Source organism: Micropterus salmoides, unplaced genomic scaffold (genome assembly GCF_014851395.1).
Source record: "Micropterus salmoides isolate LMB-PRFRI ecotype aquatic unplaced genomic scaffold, ASM1485139v1 Ms_hic_scaffold_19, whole genome shotgun sequence".
In the NCBI taxonomy this organism is placed as follows: Eukaryota; Metazoa; Chordata; class Actinopteri; order Centrarchiformes; family Centrarchidae; genus Micropterus; species Micropterus salmoides.
Genome location: NW_024041039.1, coordinates 32,036,267 through 32,055,577, shown reverse-complemented (window position 1 = coordinate 32,055,577; position 19,311 = coordinate 32,036,267). Strand labels below are relative to the sequence as shown.

The 19,311-nt window shown below is 40.2% G+C and overlaps 1 protein-coding gene across 1 annotated transcript in view; it reads right to left on the bottom strand.

Moving 5' to 3' along the window:
• Window positions 1–16,181, bottom strand: part of rrh (retinal pigment epithelium-derived rhodopsin homolog) — a 35,823-nt gene extending 19,642 nt beyond the window's left edge. Inside the window, exons 1-3 of the mRNA XM_038729381.1 lie at window positions 16,014–16,181; window positions 8,091–8,281; window positions 2,068–2,167 (exon numbers count right to left, since the gene is read on the bottom strand). Coding sequence (XP_038585309.1) covers window positions 2,068–2,167; window positions 8,091–8,281; window positions 16,014–16,113 — 391 coding nt within the window. The 5' untranslated portion in view covers window positions 16,114–16,181. The remainder of the gene's footprint in view (window positions 1–2,067; window positions 2,168–8,090; window positions 8,282–16,013) is intronic.
• Between the last annotated feature and the right edge of the window lie 3,130 nt (window positions 16,182–19,311).

Here is a 19,311-nt window from a genome sequence, read left to right as displayed (position 1 = left end):
TTACATGTTCCTTTGTACCTCATTTAACATTTAAGAATAACTATGTTTGATCGACCTTTATATACAATTTATGTGACATTATTACAAATTATTGTCATTGTTATATGTTAGTATTAGGTTCATTTTTCATCCTCGAATGACAAAAGGCTTCCATAGTTGTGCACTTTAGAAGTTTTATTTACCTTTTCTTGTTTTACCATAGTTGTGCACTCCAACATGCCTGTTATGGGCTGCTGCAGTGCTGGATGACACAAAGACCCACCTAGCTAACTAGCTTTTGAACTATGGACATTACGTTTTTCAGAGGAGTAAACCTCAGCTGCCATCCACAGAAAGTAGTTCAGCAGCAGCAGCTAGGGAACCCGCAGGCAGGTGTTGTTTCAGGTGTGGAAATCTACAGCTGTAACATTTAGGCTAGTGGCAGCAAGAAGACCTACCTCACACATATTGTAATGAATAACTTTGGGGAAAGTCTCCATCTCCTTGCGGACACTTGAAGGGAAGAATGATGACTGATTACTCTCACCTGTGTTAGGGGGTGGGGAGGATCACCCCGTGGCTACGGTTTTGGCACATGGCAGGAGGGTCCTGTTCGCAACTTTTAGTGTTGCCAGCAATAAAGATGGCAGAAAGGCTCTGTGTGTCTGTGGGTGCTTCCCGGTTCTATGGGAGATTCCAAGTCCGCTCCCCCATGGGGGGGTCTTGTCACCAGACCTGGGGCAGATAAGTTTTAAATCTCTACAGTTTTAATGTTGTATGTTGTCTTGAGTTTTGTGTCTTAGTCTAAGGCTACATTCACACTGCAGGCCAAAGTGACCCAAATCTGAATTGTTTGCTCATATGTGACTACGGTTTTGATCTTTCTATGACTGTGTGAACAGGTCAAGTCACATGGAATCTCTGTATTTTAATGCACTAACCTCACTTGAAATCATTTTTAGTTTCCTGGTGTTGTTTTTGAGTGAAACAAAGATCACTGTGGTTTAACGTCTTATCTTTGAATGATGTTCAATTCAAACATCTTTTTACATCAAATATAGATTACATTTTTGACATTTCTGACAAGCATGTCAACATTTTTATCAGCACTTCCATAGTCTGGAATATGGTAGCTGAGCAGTAAGAGGACATAAAAGATATGTGACAACGAACCAAATGACGCTCACTAATCCACCCTCAGGAGGATATCTGGACTTCAGTAACCCACACAGGGAACAATAAACAGATACAAACTTTGTAATTCAGAGTGAAATGTACATTAATTAATATTATGTGAAGAATGTGAAGTTTTATTTCCACATGGTGATTTTGACATATGAACTGAATTAACCAGAACTACTTGCACATGTCCACTAATACAGAGAGAAGATTGGTAAATGTAAATGCTCTGTACTTGTATGGCGCCTTTCTAGTCTTTTCGACCACTCAAAGCGCTTTTACACTACATTGGTGTGATGTGTGTCTGGTCTGGGCTGTTCCTACACCCCTCCCTTTTCACTCTTTCACATTCCTGTGATCTCAAGAATATGGACAATGCATTAATACTGACATGTATTGATTTTATTTTTTATTGACTTTCTAATTTTCTGTTATATGTATGCATATACCGTATATAGGGAAAGATGTAAGTGTTTTATCAATAATAACAGATGTAACATGATTGGCATAAATTACATTTACAGTCTACTACTTAGGCATCATATAAAAAGTGGATAATTCTGTTATTCATAATATATTATGTGTTTAGTGTCTTTCAGCAACTGACGAGTTCAAGTTTTTAAAATGGGAGAATAAAATTACTTACTGGTAACTTAATTAGTAAAATTGGTAACTTTATTTGTTATCAAGGAAATAAATTATAACAAAGAAAATAAATAAGACAGAAGAGATCTCTGGAGGGTGTAGTAAGCTTTGAGCGACTGACATCATACCACAGTCCTCTGGACAGAAGACTATAAAGACACAAGTGAAAAATAGGATTTTGAAAAGTGAGGGGGAAATCCTCCCTTCCCTCCCCAGTGGAAAAGATGCCCTTACATGGAGAGAAGAGGAGCAGTAAATACATACCTATGTCCGGTCTGCAGATGGTGAGGTAGCGGTCGATGGCCACCACTGTCAGCAGGCCGATGCTGGCCATGCCAAAGAAGATGTTGAGAGCTGCATAGATCTGGAGACAAACAAAAACAGAAATGTTAACTTAAAAAAAATGCCCATCCAAATTTACCACAGCCGAAAGTGACATTTGTTGTTGTCTCTGATCAAAAGTTTTCACATATGAGAAGCTAGAACCAGGAAATGTTTAACATTTTTGAAAAATGACTGGAAATATGAATCGATCTCAATAGTTGCACATCATTATTCTTGTCAATGGACTACTTGTTTCAGCTCTAAATTTAACTATGGTGTAACAAATAAACTTGTAAAGATTTGAAATCGTTGTCCATCAAAGTTTTCATATTTGCTTATATTTTTGGCAAAATATTGTTGCATACAAATTCAAATGGAAGTGAAAATCAGTTTGGAAACACAAAATATATCAAAATGATACACACTGACTCAGTCTCAGATTTCTGATCACTGATTTCACAGCGTTTGGACTAACGTGAAACCAACTATGGCAGGCTGTTTTAACATTTATTCCTTAAAACCTACTAGTCGCTATTTAAAAGCTACTAATACTTATTTATAAGTTACTAGCAGGGACGTCACTAGGATTGAAAGACGAGGGGGGGCTTTGCCCCCAGAGTATGCGTATCTTGTGCTTGCAAAATCTTTGCATCTTTTGTTTTGTTTGAGGAGGTTGAACTACCTGGTGAGTTCAGAAAACATGTGTCTGTAACTTTATTCCAGCTATCATTGTACTTTACTGTGACCAAGTTAGCATAGCATAGCCCTGATCGATCCAAACTCCATCCAGAAAACAAACATTTTAGAAGTTGTTGTCCTGCTGTCTTGCTGACAGACCTGACAAAGCGTGAATTCATATGTTTAACAAATCTGCTGCAAATCTGCAAAATCATGTTGTAGTTATTTCGGCATCAGTTTATCCGTTTATTGTTATTTAATCACAGCAAAATGTTTACTTTGGGTTCATACAGTTGTAGTAATGGCAAGTTGTGTTTATTCACATTATCGTCTTCAAATTGCCTTCTCGCGTTGTGTGTGAACACTTGCAGCGAATGTACTCACACAAGGAAAGCGTCACGAGGCGAAAATTCGCGGTTGGTCTGAAAGCACCGTGAGAGGTTGTCAGTTGTGGCTCAGAAAGGGTACACTATTGACTTTTGACGTCTCATTTTTGTCCTTGTTTCAACTCAATGCATCAATAACATATCCTAATGAAACTTAGTGGACATGTAGTCTTTGTTATGTTGGAAACAAATACACTATAAACACTTGTTGTTAATGTTCAATTCCATGGAGAAATCAAGAGTTTTGTATAATTTCATAAGGGGGGCTAATAATTTTGGCCTCAACTGTATATATATACATATATATATATATATATCTCAAAAGAACAAAATGTGATGTTTTTAAACACTGTTTTACAGAAATCATTATTGCTTATATGCTATTTTAAAGCTGCTAAGTTCAATGTTTTGTTCTAAACTGCATTTTGTTGTATTTTGTATGCAATGACAATAGAGTCTCTCTCATGAATCCTGAAATCTGTTAGTTCAGGAGGGTCTGGGAGTCCCCCCTCCAGAAAATTTTGAACATTAAACACTGCACCAATTTCTCTCTTTCCTGCATCAACTTTTGGTGGAAAAGTTTTTATTTATGCAAAGGGAAACAAAATTCAGGTGGCAGGTGAAATCTAAAACTCAACAGAACCTAAGTCAGTGCAGCTCTCAGTCATTCCGTGTTGCTTTCAGATATGTTTCTCCTGTAGATCAACTTTTTCATTTAATATCATCCTTGTGCCTCAGATTTGGCACTGGTACCACAGCTAGCTTCTCTCATTGACTGGGATTCAAAGAGCTGCTAACTCTGGTTTATTAATGTTTACATAACTGTAGCTAGCTAGCCTAGCAAAAATGTTATAACAACATAGCGTAAGTGCAACTGTAATATAATGCTGCAACAAATACTACATGATCCCTTTAAAAGCATCAGGTGAACAAATGATGAAAAAGTGTTTTTTTTAGTGGCAGTATGTGAGCACAAAGACACATCTGAGCAGCTGGTATCCTAAAATACTTTGTTTACCTCGCTGTGTCACGGCAGTGCAGCAAGCACACGCAGTGAAAACAAGGAATGGAGTTTAACTTATATGGATTCTAAATGAGCTGAGTAGAAAATATTTGAAGAAGCAGCAGTGTGAAAGTGACGGCTGTAAAAAGTTTAATTTTTAGTTTAATAGTTTAATTTATTAGTGCATTCCTCAAGTGGAATGGATTTCATTGCCAACACTCTGACAAGTGAAAAACAGAAGTGCTGAATTACAGACAGTAAAAGTGAGTGGATCCAATATCATTGGTCTTAAAAAGTGGGTGGGTCTTGTCCTACCCACATACAATGGTTCTGACCACCATATAATGTTAGCTTTTAGACACATCAACGCTGCATAGAGGGAATTCACTTAGGCCAGACTGAGTTCATGTTCTGCTCATGTAAATGTGTGATAAAGTAAAACCATGTCTAATTCCCCTTAGATAAGTTAGATTAGATAAGTTGCAGGTCTAAAGAATGCTAGTTAATTACATTAATTACTGTTACTGCACTGTGGATTGGTTGATTCTGAGTGAGAGATTTTGCTCTGTAGTTTGGCTTGCATACAAGCATACATATGTAAGCTGTTGATAAGGATCCTATTTATAGTGGCTACTGTCCGAATTTAATAACCTAATCGTGGAAGGAATAAAAGATTTGGAGTAATGATTACTATATGTATCGATACATGTAGTATGTATGCTTTCATTTTATTATATTTTCCTGTGTGTATATGCTCATGTACAGCCTAGCCATTTAGGCAATATCCATCCATCCATCGTCAAGCACTTATACTGCGTACAGGGGGGCTAGAGCCAATCCCAGCTGACATCAGGCGAAAGGCGGGGTACACCCTGGACAGGTCGCCAATCCATCGCAGGGCATGGACATAGACAAAAAAAACAGTCACACTCACACCTAAGGACAATTTAGGTTCACCAATCAACCTAGTTCGCATGTCTAGTTTAGTCTAGTTTAGGCTTTGCCTTGATGTTCAGACCTGCCAACAAAGAAAGAAAACAACCAGCCCACATTTCCTTAGACCCATAGACCACTACTGACCTCAGAATCAGCTGCCCTGCCAATCTCCCGCTTCTCTCTCTCTCTCCTAAAATATCTTCAATATCCATCTGGTCAATGAATCCAAGGATATACAACAGCATTAACAGGAACACTAGAACATTTACTTTTCACTGACAACAACATTCTATGTGGACTGATATTGTTTTGAAATAGGCTACTAGAGATGGGTAATATTAATGGCGTTCACATTATCAACACTAGTGTTTTCCATAGCCAACTAAAATATCCCCTTTCCTTTACCTCAAGTAAACGTAGCTAAAGTTCAGCAAGTAACAGTCACTAACAACACCTTACAGTTTGACTGGGTATCACTCACTACCTTAAATCAATCAGCCTTCTGGCCTTCTCCATGTGTGTGTGTGGCTGTGTGTGTGTCTCTTTCTGTGTAGTTGCTTGACATCTCGGCAGAGCAGCGATGAAAGCCAGCCTCCCTCAGGGTCCTAGTGCCGGACCACAGCAAGGATTTAAATTATGAAGCTGAGGAAACAACCAGATTGTTATTTGGGGGGCTTAAGGCTATGTTAGGGTGGCTTCCCTAAAATAGGGGGATAAAAGGATAGTTACAAGTAACTATTACTGTTTTACTTGTAACTGATCCGATAATAGTACTTAACTTTTAGTAGTTAGCTAGTTTCTAAAATTAAGTAGGATCTAATCAATTGTTCTAAGTAAAACGGGAATAATTACTAGTACCTAATGGTAGAGTTACTAGTAGCTTTTAAATAGCGACTAGTAAGTTTTAAAGAATAAATGTTAAAACAGCTTTCCATATTTTACTAGCCATTAATAAATGATGTAACCAAAGAAAATGAACTAGTAAGAATGAAAATGTTAATAGTATCTTTTGAAATAGTTACTAGTGACTAATAAAAATGTGATATTAGAACTGCAGAGCCCTATAAGTGCAATTAGTTAACAAAAAAATTGTTACTAGTTACTAAAAAATAGTTACTAATGGAATAGTCACTAGTAACAAAAAAGTACTAGTATCTAATTCATTGTTACTAGCAAAACAGAAATAGTTACTAGTAACTAATAAATAAGTACTAGTAGCTTTGAAATAGCTACTAGATAGTTTTAAGGAATAAATGTTAAAATGGCTAACCAACAGCTGTCAGGGGGATAAACACATCCAACAATCTTCTAGTGCCATGTTTCCGAAACTTAGGTTCAGGACCTAAAATGGGTCAATGGCAGAGTAAAATGCATAATAATGTTACAATGTGTACATATGTGAATGAGCATTCATTTTTGCCTCACTAATCTGTTCAGCTCAGATGCTGGGTGAGGTTTTCACTCTCCCTTCTCCTTAACCTGATCTGCTCTTCACATAAATACAGAATTTGTATGCCCTGTAGTCTGCCATCTGTCACTGTCGATCCTATGATGTCCAAACTAAAGTGTTATTTTTTCTTTGCAAAGAATTCTTCAAGATGTGTTGATTCAATTTCGAACCACAAACTTGTGTGAAACTGGCTTTTCAAGTCTAGCATACCTGAAAAACCAATACAGAAACAGACTAAATGCTCCGCACCACCTCAGAATGGCACTTTCAAAACGGAGCCCAGAATATAGATCAGCTGGTTGAAAACTTTAACCAGCCACATACCTCTCATTAAATTCATGTCAACATCATTAAAAAAAGACATGTTGGTGTTGATGCTGAGGGACGATGAGAGGGGATAAGAAAATGAGAGTTGAGAAAGGGAGAATAGACCATTGTAGTTTTTTGTTTACTTTTATATAGAAATAAATTAATATACACTTTAAGTTCATGGTTTATGTTCTTTATCTGTAGTTTATAAATGTAGATGTTACAGCAATTCATGATGTATTTATATAAATTTGGCTCCCAGTGAGACAACAGATTTCTCTTATGGGTGTTGAGCTGAAAAAGTTTGGGATTTAAACACACTGAATAGATGAAATTGTATTTTTATGTGAACTTTTCCTGAAAGAGACACCTTTGGTGCCATACGTATGCTTGCCTCTGAAACGCAGGAGAGTTTGTTAACATTTTAGACAAATTAATTGTTATTGCAAGGGTACACTGGAGGTTTTGTGTGGGAAACCTCCACTGCCCGGTAAAAACATTTGGCTCTGGGTTTCCTAGCTCTGCTTCTCATTGCAGATTAGCATCACATGGCTCAGTTTCACTGTACAGCAACAAAGACTGATAAAAAAAAACATAATCTGCCATAAGAATCCAAACACGTGGCCTGCTGCAGTGCAACAGCTAAAGCAAACGTGTCAGCCTGCTCACAGGTTTAGTCTCATGGCCAACTCAGAAAAGGTGAATACATTCTTTCAAACAAGTATTTTACCGAGGGCGAGCAAAGGAGGGGGCTAAAACCAACCTCATGACAATGTGGTTCAGGTTCAGTTCTCACCTTATACAGCCTTGTTGTGCAGTGTATGTTCTGTCAACTGATCTTTGTTTTGGGGGGGATTTGGAATGGAATCTTTTTTGTTTAAATCTCAGTGATTTAAAATAGTAAACCAAGTAAACCAGTCTGCAAACATTACCTAGGTATTGTGCAGTGGAAGTGCATGGTGGGACCATGGTGAGTCGTTGAATACAATTCTGAGAATACAGCATATATTTAAAATGATTGAAGATGTATAGTGCCCCTTCTCCCCCACCACCACCATAACACACACACAAACGTACAGAACATACACCCTCCCTCGTCTCAACATTTAATTGGGTGGCCTTTACATGACCTTTCAGTGTAGATGTAGGTTATTCCAGTAACAACATAACGTGTGTAAAAAGGCGCTTACATTCTACCTACCTGACAACCAGTGGAGCCAAATTTCCAGCTGCCATGGATGTCCGAGGCAGCTGACATAGGATAGCCGATACCAGCCACTCCTATGTCAGTAAAGGCCAGGTTGATTATAATGAAGTTTGTGGCAGTGCGGAGCTCCTTAAACTTCACAAACATTAGCAGCACCACGATATTACTCGTTAAACTAATGACACCTAAGAAGAGAAAGATGACAAAACATACAATGTCACAATGTGGGAGGTAAAAGTCCAACCTGCAACATCTGATCCTGTATTCCTTCTAAACAGAAGCCACAATGACTGAGGGCTAAATAAAGGTGCATTTCCTCTGATGCTTCATAACACTCTCATCTACAAGAAGTAGAATACAAACATTAACTTCTTCTGATGAGCCTCTTGGTGGTGATTTTTAGAGTTATTGTTGATATTGGTACATACACATGTTGTATATTAAAACATTGATTATACAACAGTTGCCACATATGGGGCACATGAGTGGGGGGTGGGGTAGAATTAGATGAATTGTGAAATTCATTTGTGGAACAGCAGACTTGTCAAACACAGGTGTCACTAATAATATTTATTAATATTTGCTGCATTACATTGTGATAATTGTTGGGACAGAGCCCTCATTAATGTCATTATCTCTACTTCCTCCTATGACGAATCAAATGCTGTGATCTGGTTAATTTAGGGAATGTAGACAAACAAGAGCTCTCTGATGCAAGCAAGGCTATAACATTCAGATTTATTCAGAAAGCACGCCATGATCAGTACAAGATGGATGGAATTCTAACAGAGAAGGAAAAACTGGTGCTTGTAATGAAAAAATGTCAGTCAAATCAAGTTTTTAGACTCATAGGAACAAAGTAAACTACTATGCCACCTGCTGTTATAAAATCGTACTTACAGCAAACTCTGCAGGTACGATTAAGGATTACGGATTATTAATCCTCAAAGCAACGGAGTATTTTCCCTTAAGGCTCGAGTAGACTACATGACTTTCAGCATTGGCCAATGGCCGTGCTGTTCCCACTACACAACTTGCCGTCTTGTGACGGGTCTGAAGTTGCTGTGGCGTTCACACTACGTGACTGATCGGTGACAGGGGGTCACACACTACAGGAGCTGACAGCGACATTTTGTCATGAAAACACATGTGAAATGTGAAACGGGGAATGACACAAACCTACACAAGAAACAGCTGTTGTTATTATAAAGATAGAAATTGTAAAGACAAAGAATATGGGTTGAATATGATTGTCTGTGTCACAGAGAGAGCTGGAGGTGAGTAAAAAAGTGTTTGGCAGTCAAAACATAGCTGCCTGTTCTGCCAGCTGCCTCGTTGTGTAGTTCACACATAACAACTGGCGACCGCCGATCAACCGCTTATTTACTCCTGATCACAGCCTGATGGTCGGGCTAAATTGGGACAAATCGGGCTAAAAATCGTGTAGTGTGAACTAGGCTCTAGGTAACGTGTCCGTAGACTAAACAATGCTAACTTACTTGAAAAGCATGTAAAAGTTAAGCTAGATTTCTATGGCTGAATATTATGTGTCGTTGATTAATCTCACCATGTTTTTATGACAATCGTTTATGTGTTTTATAGCCAGTAGAAAATCTCTCCAGTATAGCTAGCTAACTTTAACTTGATGCTGTCTTTCCAGACAGAGCATGCGCTGTTTGTCCACATGAGATGACGATTCTACACTACTGTCCTTTGTCATAAATGCAGATGTGGAATAAACCCACTCTTACCACAAACTTGATGGGCTCCGAGAGATTCAATCAGATTGGAAGAGTTAAAATTAAAAGTCTAAAACTGTAGATCTAAATCAAAAATGCATTTGGCCATTTAGGATTGGGCATTTGGTATTTAGGATTAGGCATTTGGACATTTAGGATTGCGGAGTGTATGCAAATAAGGGGGCATGGCCCAAAGACTGGAGGCTGTGTTCGAAACGACTGATGCACAGAGGCACCTTGTCGTCTGCAGTGGAACCTCTGAATGCTAAAGAGCAGACTGCAATGAAACCAAACAGAGTGAGTGAGCAGGGCTGGAGTGAGGATTATACTTATCATATGAAAACTCCAACTTGATGAAAGCCTTGTAACATTTCTGTGGCCTCACAAACAAAGTCACTAGTGACTGGTGGATTGGTGTCAGAATAAAAAACGAAAAACCAATCAAAACGGCCCATTTTTCATTTTTGGCGATTCATTTTATCGTTATTCCTTTTTGAAAAGGGTCTGTGAATGTCAGTCAATTTATAAATCAAGAACAGAAGTCATGTGCTCTATTCCTTTTTTTGAGCCAAAGTGTGAACACCGGAGACAGCTGATCAGCACAGTGCTTCAGGATGGATGGGGAGACAGAGTCCGGCCCAGCTGTCTTGTGGGGTTTCTGTCTCCTGAAAAGACCGTTGTCGTTTGCAGAGAACTGGTTCTTTAGTCTCTCTGAGTACAGTCGTTTAGCTTCTCGCACCTCCTTGCTAAACCTGTACTTTAACGCCCTGCACCTGGCCCTGTCAACACTCCTAAATGCCTCCTCCTTTTCCAACCTTAGCTGTCTGAGTTTAGCTGAAATCCAGGGTTTGTCATTGTTATAACTCATCCTGGTGCGTGTTGGTATACATGTGTCCTCACAGAAGCTAATGTAGGGCGTCACAGCCTCTGTAAACTCATCCAGATTGTTGGTAGCCTTCTTGAAAACGTCCCAGTCAGTGCAGTCCAAACAAACTGGAAGATCCTCAATAGCTTCACTAGTCCACTTCTTTGATGTCCTCACTACAGGTTTACAGAGCTTTAGTTTTTGCCTGTAAGCAGGAATCAGATGGACCATCATGTGATCAGAGTGTCCCAGTGGAGCGCATGTGACGGCGTGATAGGCACTGCTAACTGTTGTGTTGCATCACTACACCAGCCATTGTTAATATAAAAACGGACACCTCCACCTTTTGTTTTGCCAGAGAGTTCTGTGTCGTTGTCCGCTCTCTACAGTTGGAAGCCTGACAGCTGCAGCGCGGAGTCCGGTATCAGTTCACACAGCCACGTCTCCGTGAAGCACAGAACAGAAGATGAATAAAAGTCTCTGTTTTTCCCCACCAGAAGATGAAGTTCGTCCAGTTTGTTGCGACGAAGAAGCACGAGCAACCCTGCTCTTTTTCCTCTCCTGCGGCGTTTCAAAGCGCGAACGACAGCGAAAGAACCCTTCACCAAAATGTCCAATAATTCCACTGATGACGCGAGAAAAGTGGGAATTAAATCTGTTGGAATTGTTCCCCTGATGTTCATGAGCTCCTCCCTGGTGAAAGAGCTCCAGGAATCACAGCTGAAAACTGAATTAACACACACAAAAAAAACAAACAAGCGCACCTAACCTAACTCAGCACCATCTTGGAGAGCAAGTTAGCAAGGTGATTATAGTTTACTAAAACTAAACTAAATTCACATTTTTTAGTAAAACTAAACTAAAACTGCATGTGAAAAAACATTTTAATAAAAATAACAACTAATAATTTAGAGGTACAGAAAACTCAAAGTCCCTGAGTCCATATCAGATCGACAGGCTGAGCAGGTCAGGTGGGCAGCTGGAGGATTGGCCAGTAGGCCAAGCAGGTGAGGGGGTTGACCAGGGGGCAGAGAGCAAGGGTAGAACCCCTCCAGGTCCCTGGCAGGAGGCCGGCGGCGAATGAAAGACCTCTCTGGTGGTCAAGCAGGGGGCCATCAGGGAGGTCCACGACACTCTGGAAACGGAGGACCAAGACGAGACCCGGGCAAGGGGCCAGCAATAAGGGTGGAACTTCTCTGGAGGGCTGAAGTCCAGCAGTAAAGCAGCAGAACAGGGAAGCACAAAGAAGGTTGCAAGGCTGAGGACTGGTGACTGGATTACAGGGTTGTGGACCAGTGTCCAAACACTGGGGCCGTGAGCTGGTCAAACCACCAACAGAGACCTTGGAGCAGGAGATGGCCCGACCACCATCAGAGACCATGGAGCAGGAGTCGGCCGGACCACCGACGAAGACCTTGGAGCAGGAGTTGGCCAGGCTCCACGTCTCCTTCTAGAACCTTTGATTGAAGGTGGAGTGGACTTGGAGACAGCTTGATAGCTAGCCTCCTGGCTAACTACCTCAAGGCTAGAAGCTCATGCCACTTCGGATTCCTTGGATCTCCAGGCAAAGAATTCGAAGAGAGTGATTGTCTCAGTGTCTTTCTCCTGCTCTAAATTACTTTCCACAGGAGTAGCAGGTGGAGGATCAGGCAAGAGGCTAGCAGGCTGGGAAACAGGCAAGTTGTAATAGTCACCAATTCTGAAGGGTAAATGTGTGTGGGAAATGGTGATAATGTTTGCAATGTTTGTTTGATGTGTCGGAGTGCGGCCGTGCCTCTAGCGAGAAATACTTGTGTGCGTGATGCCCAACGGGGTCTAAACCTGATATATTTCTAAATATACGCTGTTAAACCCATCATATGGACTTATTTCGTTAATGTACAATTTTGTCAAGTGTATACAGTTGCAGTTTGAATGTTTACCTGACTTATGTAGGGTTTGTTTGATCAAAATAAGCAGGCCCGTTACCTTATATTTTGCGTGATGTACTTTTCCCTTGCTGTTTGGTGTAAGGTAAATTGTTACAGAGTGGTGGCCCATACGGGGATCTGGATTAATTACTTTTGGTAAGCTGCTGGAGTGCTAGCAGGCCGGGAAACTGGCATGTGGCTAGCCACTGGAGAGCAAGCGGGCTGACTGGGGGAACAGGCAGGTAGGCAGGCAGGTAGGCAGACTGGTGGATGCCGACTAGCTGGTTGCTAGCAGGCCGAGAAGCAAGGGCTGGTGTGTAGAGGACGTTTATGGTCTAAATAGGAACTGAGTCACCTAACCACGGCTTAGCAGAAACCTGTGACTAAACTGCCTCTCTGTAAAAGTCAATGTTGGCTCCTCTCCACATGCCTCTGAGCTCCACTAGGGAACAATCCAGGAAACCAAGGTAAACAGAGCACAGGGTAGAATACTCAACATTTGACAACAACTCCTTGGCAGACATAGTTTTGTGTCATAGTGCCCTGTGTTTTCCTACAATATCCACTCATAGCAACTAACATTTTTATGGTTATGTTAAAAGGGGCTATATGTAGTTTTTCTACTAAAATTAATCCTGTTTTTATTGCCTGTGTGTGAAGGGGTTGTAATCTGACATTAAAATGATCTACTTGGCGGGTTTGGCTAATAACTCTGAAGGCAAGTATTCCTATTCTTTATTTCAACCTTATTTATTGCCTTTTATTGGTACACAGCTTCTCCACCTCTCAGTCGCTGTAACTAACATGACCCACATAATATACAACCCAGTGGAAGAGCCATCCACTAACACTACAGTAAATTTACTTACTGCGGTCTAACTGCTATAAAGTGTGACACAATCTCGTTATAATATTCAGTCCAGCTCACTAACAGTCTCATTATCACCCAAAACATGTAGCGGTGCTGAAATTGATGAGCCTCCGGTGACAGATACACAGATAGTAAAGACAGTTACTGAAAGCAGCAGGCGAGCTAATGATGTAGCCCTTTGGCTAAATGCAGTCACTGTAACTTTATCATGTAACGAGCATGGATTAGTTCAACATCAAGCTGATAAAAATATTACTGTAACGTCGCAGTGGGAGTTTAGCTGAGTTTCCAGCATGAGCCACTATTCGGCTTCTTATGTGAGCACACTGGATCAGGATGTAGCCCTGTACGCGCTCCAGAGCCTCTCTCCGACTGCTAGTGACAATACCGCAGTTAATGACGTGCAGTCCACTAACACCACAAAACAACCGGCTCCCAGTACAACACAGATTCCAACATAAACTCCACGTAAGGATACAAAACAACAATAAAGGTTTTTGTGTTGAAGCCCATCAGACTAAACGAGATTTAGATGATGTTGGTGAAAACAGTGAACATCAGAAAGGCTGTGTTAAGGACTTTTCAGATGGGAAACAACACTATCCCTGTCCGGGGCCAAGCAACTACACAGGCAGGAAGACAAGCGCTCCCCAAGTAAATGGAAGAATGTATAGTAACCATGGCAACGGCTTCTGTGGGATATACAGCTGTAGCCTATTTAACTCAAGTTAAAATTATACATAACGTTACCTTATACATCCAGCCTCTGCCATGCAAATTCCCTCCTGTTGATGTCCTGATAACTATTTAGTAAACAGTGACAGATTTCTGGAACAGTTAGGATCTGTCTCTCGACCAGTGATTTGTGCTGCGTGTCGCTTACAAAAACTTCAAGGCAACTCAACTTCGGCAGTGGCCGGGCTTGTGCATGAGATGAGCACAACCGCAACAGTTTCACAGGAACGCGCCTGCTTGTTGCTCTGCCTTTCAAAATGCCCGTGCCTCCCTACCTACACACTCGCCTATCATTGAAAATGAATTATTAGAGGCGTAAATCGCTTCCCTTGTGAAAAGGCCTTTACAGAGAGTGTCACGTTAGCTCCCAGTAAGCAATTGCTATCATTATCCTGTGCAAAGTTGTGAAGCTTTCCACATTATTTCACCAACTAACGCAAAACCATATCAATATCCTGTGTACCACCGGTATTATGTCAAAGTGTTGATTTAGCCTGCAAGAAAGGATGTAACGGTAAAAAGCAAATGTGGAGCGATTTGTTTACTAGCCTATAGTGATGCAGGGCAGGGCAGACAGCCAACGTTACATTAGCTTGGACCTGCCGATGTTTGCTTCGTAACGTTCAATTTAGATTTATTGTTGTTTTACCAATACTCAGGTACATAGATTCTACCTGTCAGTCGCTGTAACTAACGTGAGCCATATAACATAAAATAGGCTACTGCAACAAAAAGGCAACAACTTCACAGAGGAAAAGCCATCCACTAACGTTACAGTAAAGTAATTTACTGCAGTCTAACTGTTATAAAGTGTAGCAACAATCTCATTTATAATATTCAGTCCAGGTCACTAACCGTTTCATTATCATCCAATACATGTAAGTTAGATGTGCTCACATTGCTGAGCATCAGGTGAAAGATACACAGATAGTAAAGTTAGTTACTGAAAAGCAGCGGGCGAGCTAACTCTGATGGATCACAGCTAAATGCAGAAAATGTAATATTATCATTTAACGAGCATGGATAAGTTCAACCTCAAGCTAATAAAAATGTTACTGTAACGTTGCAGTGGGAGTTCACCTGAGTTTTCAGCATGTTATGTGAAGCTGTCTCCCTGTCTGTCTACAGCCGCTGTCACTGCCTATTTTTTTTCTGGAGTATTGTGCCTTTATGCCAGCTGTACTGTTTGAAAGGTACGGAGCCAGCATATATCTGCCTGAACATGTCTGGAGAAAAGCCACAGTCGGCATGCCAATGCGTTAATTGTGGGATTTTTGAATGAAAGCACTTCTGTTTTGGATTATGCTCACTCATGAAGCAAGCACGCGTACAAGCACATGCCTGGTTGCAATCTTAAAACCTCACCGCTAGTGGCCGCTAAAAACTATATTTTACCCCTTTAAATATTAAAAAAGTCAACTGTGACTTCAAACACAAAAACCCTATAACCCCATAACCCTAAACCAAGCGTTTTAGTAGCCTAATCCTATATCCACCGGCAGGACACAGGACATGGTGGTATGTTAAACACTATCTGCCATGATCATAAATGCATTACCTTAACTTAAACTTGACACTTAATAGTGAGATGTACTGAGTGTATGTTTAAACAATGACTGATTGCAAGTTTTTTTGAAATGCCATTGACGCCTGGGAGTTACATTACTTGACTACAAGGTTCTACCGAAAACATAAAGCATAGAAATCACATTGAAACAACAGAATGCTCACATTATTCATCATAGTCAGAATTAAATCATATATTTGTAATGTGGGCGGTGGTCTTCTCTTTGTTACCTGCAGTGATAAGGTATGCAGCCACTATGTTGTGCTCCAGTTGGGTAAAGACACTTTTTCCTCCATCTTCTGAAATATTGACTCCAGAATCAATCCCCATTTTCTGAGGTGTTAGAAAAAAGAAACAAGAATTACACTGAACTGAAGTAAACAGTCTTTCCACTAACAGTCTTCAAAGAAAAAAACAGAGAAGGAACTAAAAAAAGCTAAATATGAAGAAAGTAGGTGTAGAGAGTATTGCAAAATGCATCCTCTAATCCAATTCTGTAGGGTATTGTTGCGGTGCTGGGGGGTAAATGTGGAGGGATGGGGTGAAGGGGATTATTGCATACCACTTTCCCCAGTTAGCTGGAGACAGTCTGTAACACGGGCAGCAGGGCTGCAAAACAGAGGATTACCAATCACGTGAAGTTCTTTGCAGGTTGGGCTCTGGCCTGCAGTGGAGCAAGCTCTTACGGCTGCCCACAGTTCAAGGGGGCTTACCTTGGACCCAGTCTGCCTGACTGAACATGCATAACAGTTTATCTCCAAGTAACTAAAGCTGACATAAAATGAATGCATGAATAACTGGAACATATAGTATGAAATATTGCAGTAAGTCTGTAAATCTCACCATAAGGACATGGAAAAGAGCCTCAATGCTTAAGCCCAGCTTTTAGGTGGCATGGTGCTGGACGGGAAGAGCAGTGGCATGGCTTGGAACACAGCTGTGACATATGTAGGACCGATCCTGACACAGGCAGAAATAAATACAGAAATAAATAAATGCTCAATAAATAAATAAGCATCCAATTAAATACACAAAAAAATAAAGTAAATAAATAAATGTAGGTAGTAATTAAATTATACAAGGAGACATAAATGTATATATTTTAATTAGTGCCTTTACTTATTCACCTTTGTTATAATTACCTTATTTATTTATTCTCCATTATAATCTTCAACTTTATTTATTAATTACTAATTTTTTAAATGTATTTATTTATGTGTGTGTTTTAATATTTTTGTCTGTTTTATTCTTCCTTTGTATTTTTTTATCTTATTTCTTTTCACCCATGGTATTTATTTCTGCCTGTCCTTTTTACATTTCTGTATGCATTTCTGCCTCATTATGCAAATGAGGAGGGGCTGTGTCTCAAGGGGTCATCTTCTCTGCTATTGGTGGACCAGTCAGACAGGAGAGCTCTAGGCCTACTCTGCCTGCAGACATCAACGATCTTGCCCCTCACACAGTCAGATGGCTTCCTTCAGTGCGCTCAGGTGTTTAACAACTCTGAAGACACTACCAGCCATTTCTTCCTTCTCTTTTCATGTGGAAACTCTGACCTACAGAGTTTTCAATTAGCGACTTATCCGTACACAGAACTGCAAGAAAGTGAGCTATTGTTTCTGAGAGCCACATCAGTTAGCCGCAGCTAAATCTGGAGTGCACTCCTATTCGAGTATTTATGGGAAATGCTCCCACACGGCGCAGCTCGTTGCTCTGCTGTTATCAGCTGCTGTTTCAACAAAAACGCCATTCAGGGTGAAAATTCAAACGTGGTGTTGTGTTGGGAGATGCAGTGACTTTCCCAGCGGTGAGTATTATAAATAATACATGTAATCTGTTAAGCTATGAGGAGAGTAAAAGTCCGTTAGCCGCTAGGCTAATTTATGTAGTGATAACATCATATAGGCTAAAGATCTTAAGCTAGTGGTGGTGACTAAAAAATAAACTAATCTTAACAGTTACCATTAAGAAGAATTTTATGCTTCTGTTAAATGTGATTGCTATTAAGCTGTGTTTTATGTGTGGTGGTGAAGTCAATTTAAAGTTAACTTTACTGCACTTAACCAGTCGAAATGATTTAATGAAGGCTAACGTTAGTTACTGTACTTCTGTCTCACACAGAAAACACAGGAGGAGGCATGCGGAGAACATAACCATATTCATCAGAGGAAAAGAAGAAGGAGAGCAACAAATAACCCCCAAACAATAAAATAAATTCCTTTTATATTTCCCTGCCTTGTTGTTTATGTGTACATACAGAGGAAGAATGTGAGAACAGCACACATTTCATCGTTACTGTGTGTTAGAGCATGGGAGAACAGTGGATACTTTTAATACAGCCCACACCCCTAATACTGTGTAACTATAACAAGTAGAGAACAGAAGAAAAAGATGTTCTTTCTTTACAACTGTCTGCATAGCTTATTCATATTGTGTAATGAATGAAAATAAATAGGCCTACTAGGCTCCTCTCCACTTTGACATTTAAGATTAGCTTGTTTGATCCACCTTCATACACATGTGACATTACTGTACAACTTGAGAAAGGTGAGTTGTTTTCTGCTCCAGCCTGCCTAAAAGAAAAGCGTTTTTGGGATTAAATGGACTTTATTAGCTGCTGCAGTGTCGGATGAACTCAGAATAGACCCATTTCTCACCTTATTATTCTAAATCATGCAACGAAGAAGAAGAAATGCATAATAAATCCTGGGACAAAATCTGTAGTCAAATACTGTACAGCATGTAGTCTGATGAACAAGACTTGTGTTATAGCTGACTTGGGCAGTGAAATGTTTAATTTTTTTAATTCATGTGGTCATAGTTGTCCACAACTCAAATCAGAATATAAGAAGAAATGTTTTATACCACCTCAAGAAGGCTTCCTATCAGAAAGGTAGGAAGGTATTTCAAATGTACAACTGCAGTACTTAAATCTAAGTAAAGTAATTTCCCTGACATTTTTGTGTTACTTTACTTTTAATAGACGCATGTAACAGGTTTTATACTTCCTGTGAGTATAATCCAATCAATCTTATTTTCATACTGTATATCCGTTGTGTAATTTGATAAATTGTGTTGTATGTGGTGCTCGCATCTCAGAGAAGACTCTGACTGCAACATGCGTCTTTGTAAAGAGAGAAACGGACAGAAAAAGTCTCTAACTCTGCCTGTCAGCTCGCTCTGCTCCGTTAAAACTGAATTTACCATACAGAATTGAATACGAGTGCACTCCAGATTTAGCTGCAGCCAGCTGACCGTGTGCTTCTCCCTATACCGCAGTTCTGTGTCCATGCATGCAGCAAACTGAAAGCACTGTCTGTCGGAGCGTCTACGTGAAAAGAGAAGGAAGACATTGCTGGTAGTATTGTCTTCAGAGTTGTTAAACACCTCAGTGCACTGAAGGAAGCCATCTGACTGTGTGAGGGGCAAGATCGTTGATGTCTGCAGGCAGAGTAGGAGCTCTCCTGTCTGACTGGTCCACCAATAGCAGAGAAGATGACCCCTTGAGACACAGCCCCTCCTCATTTG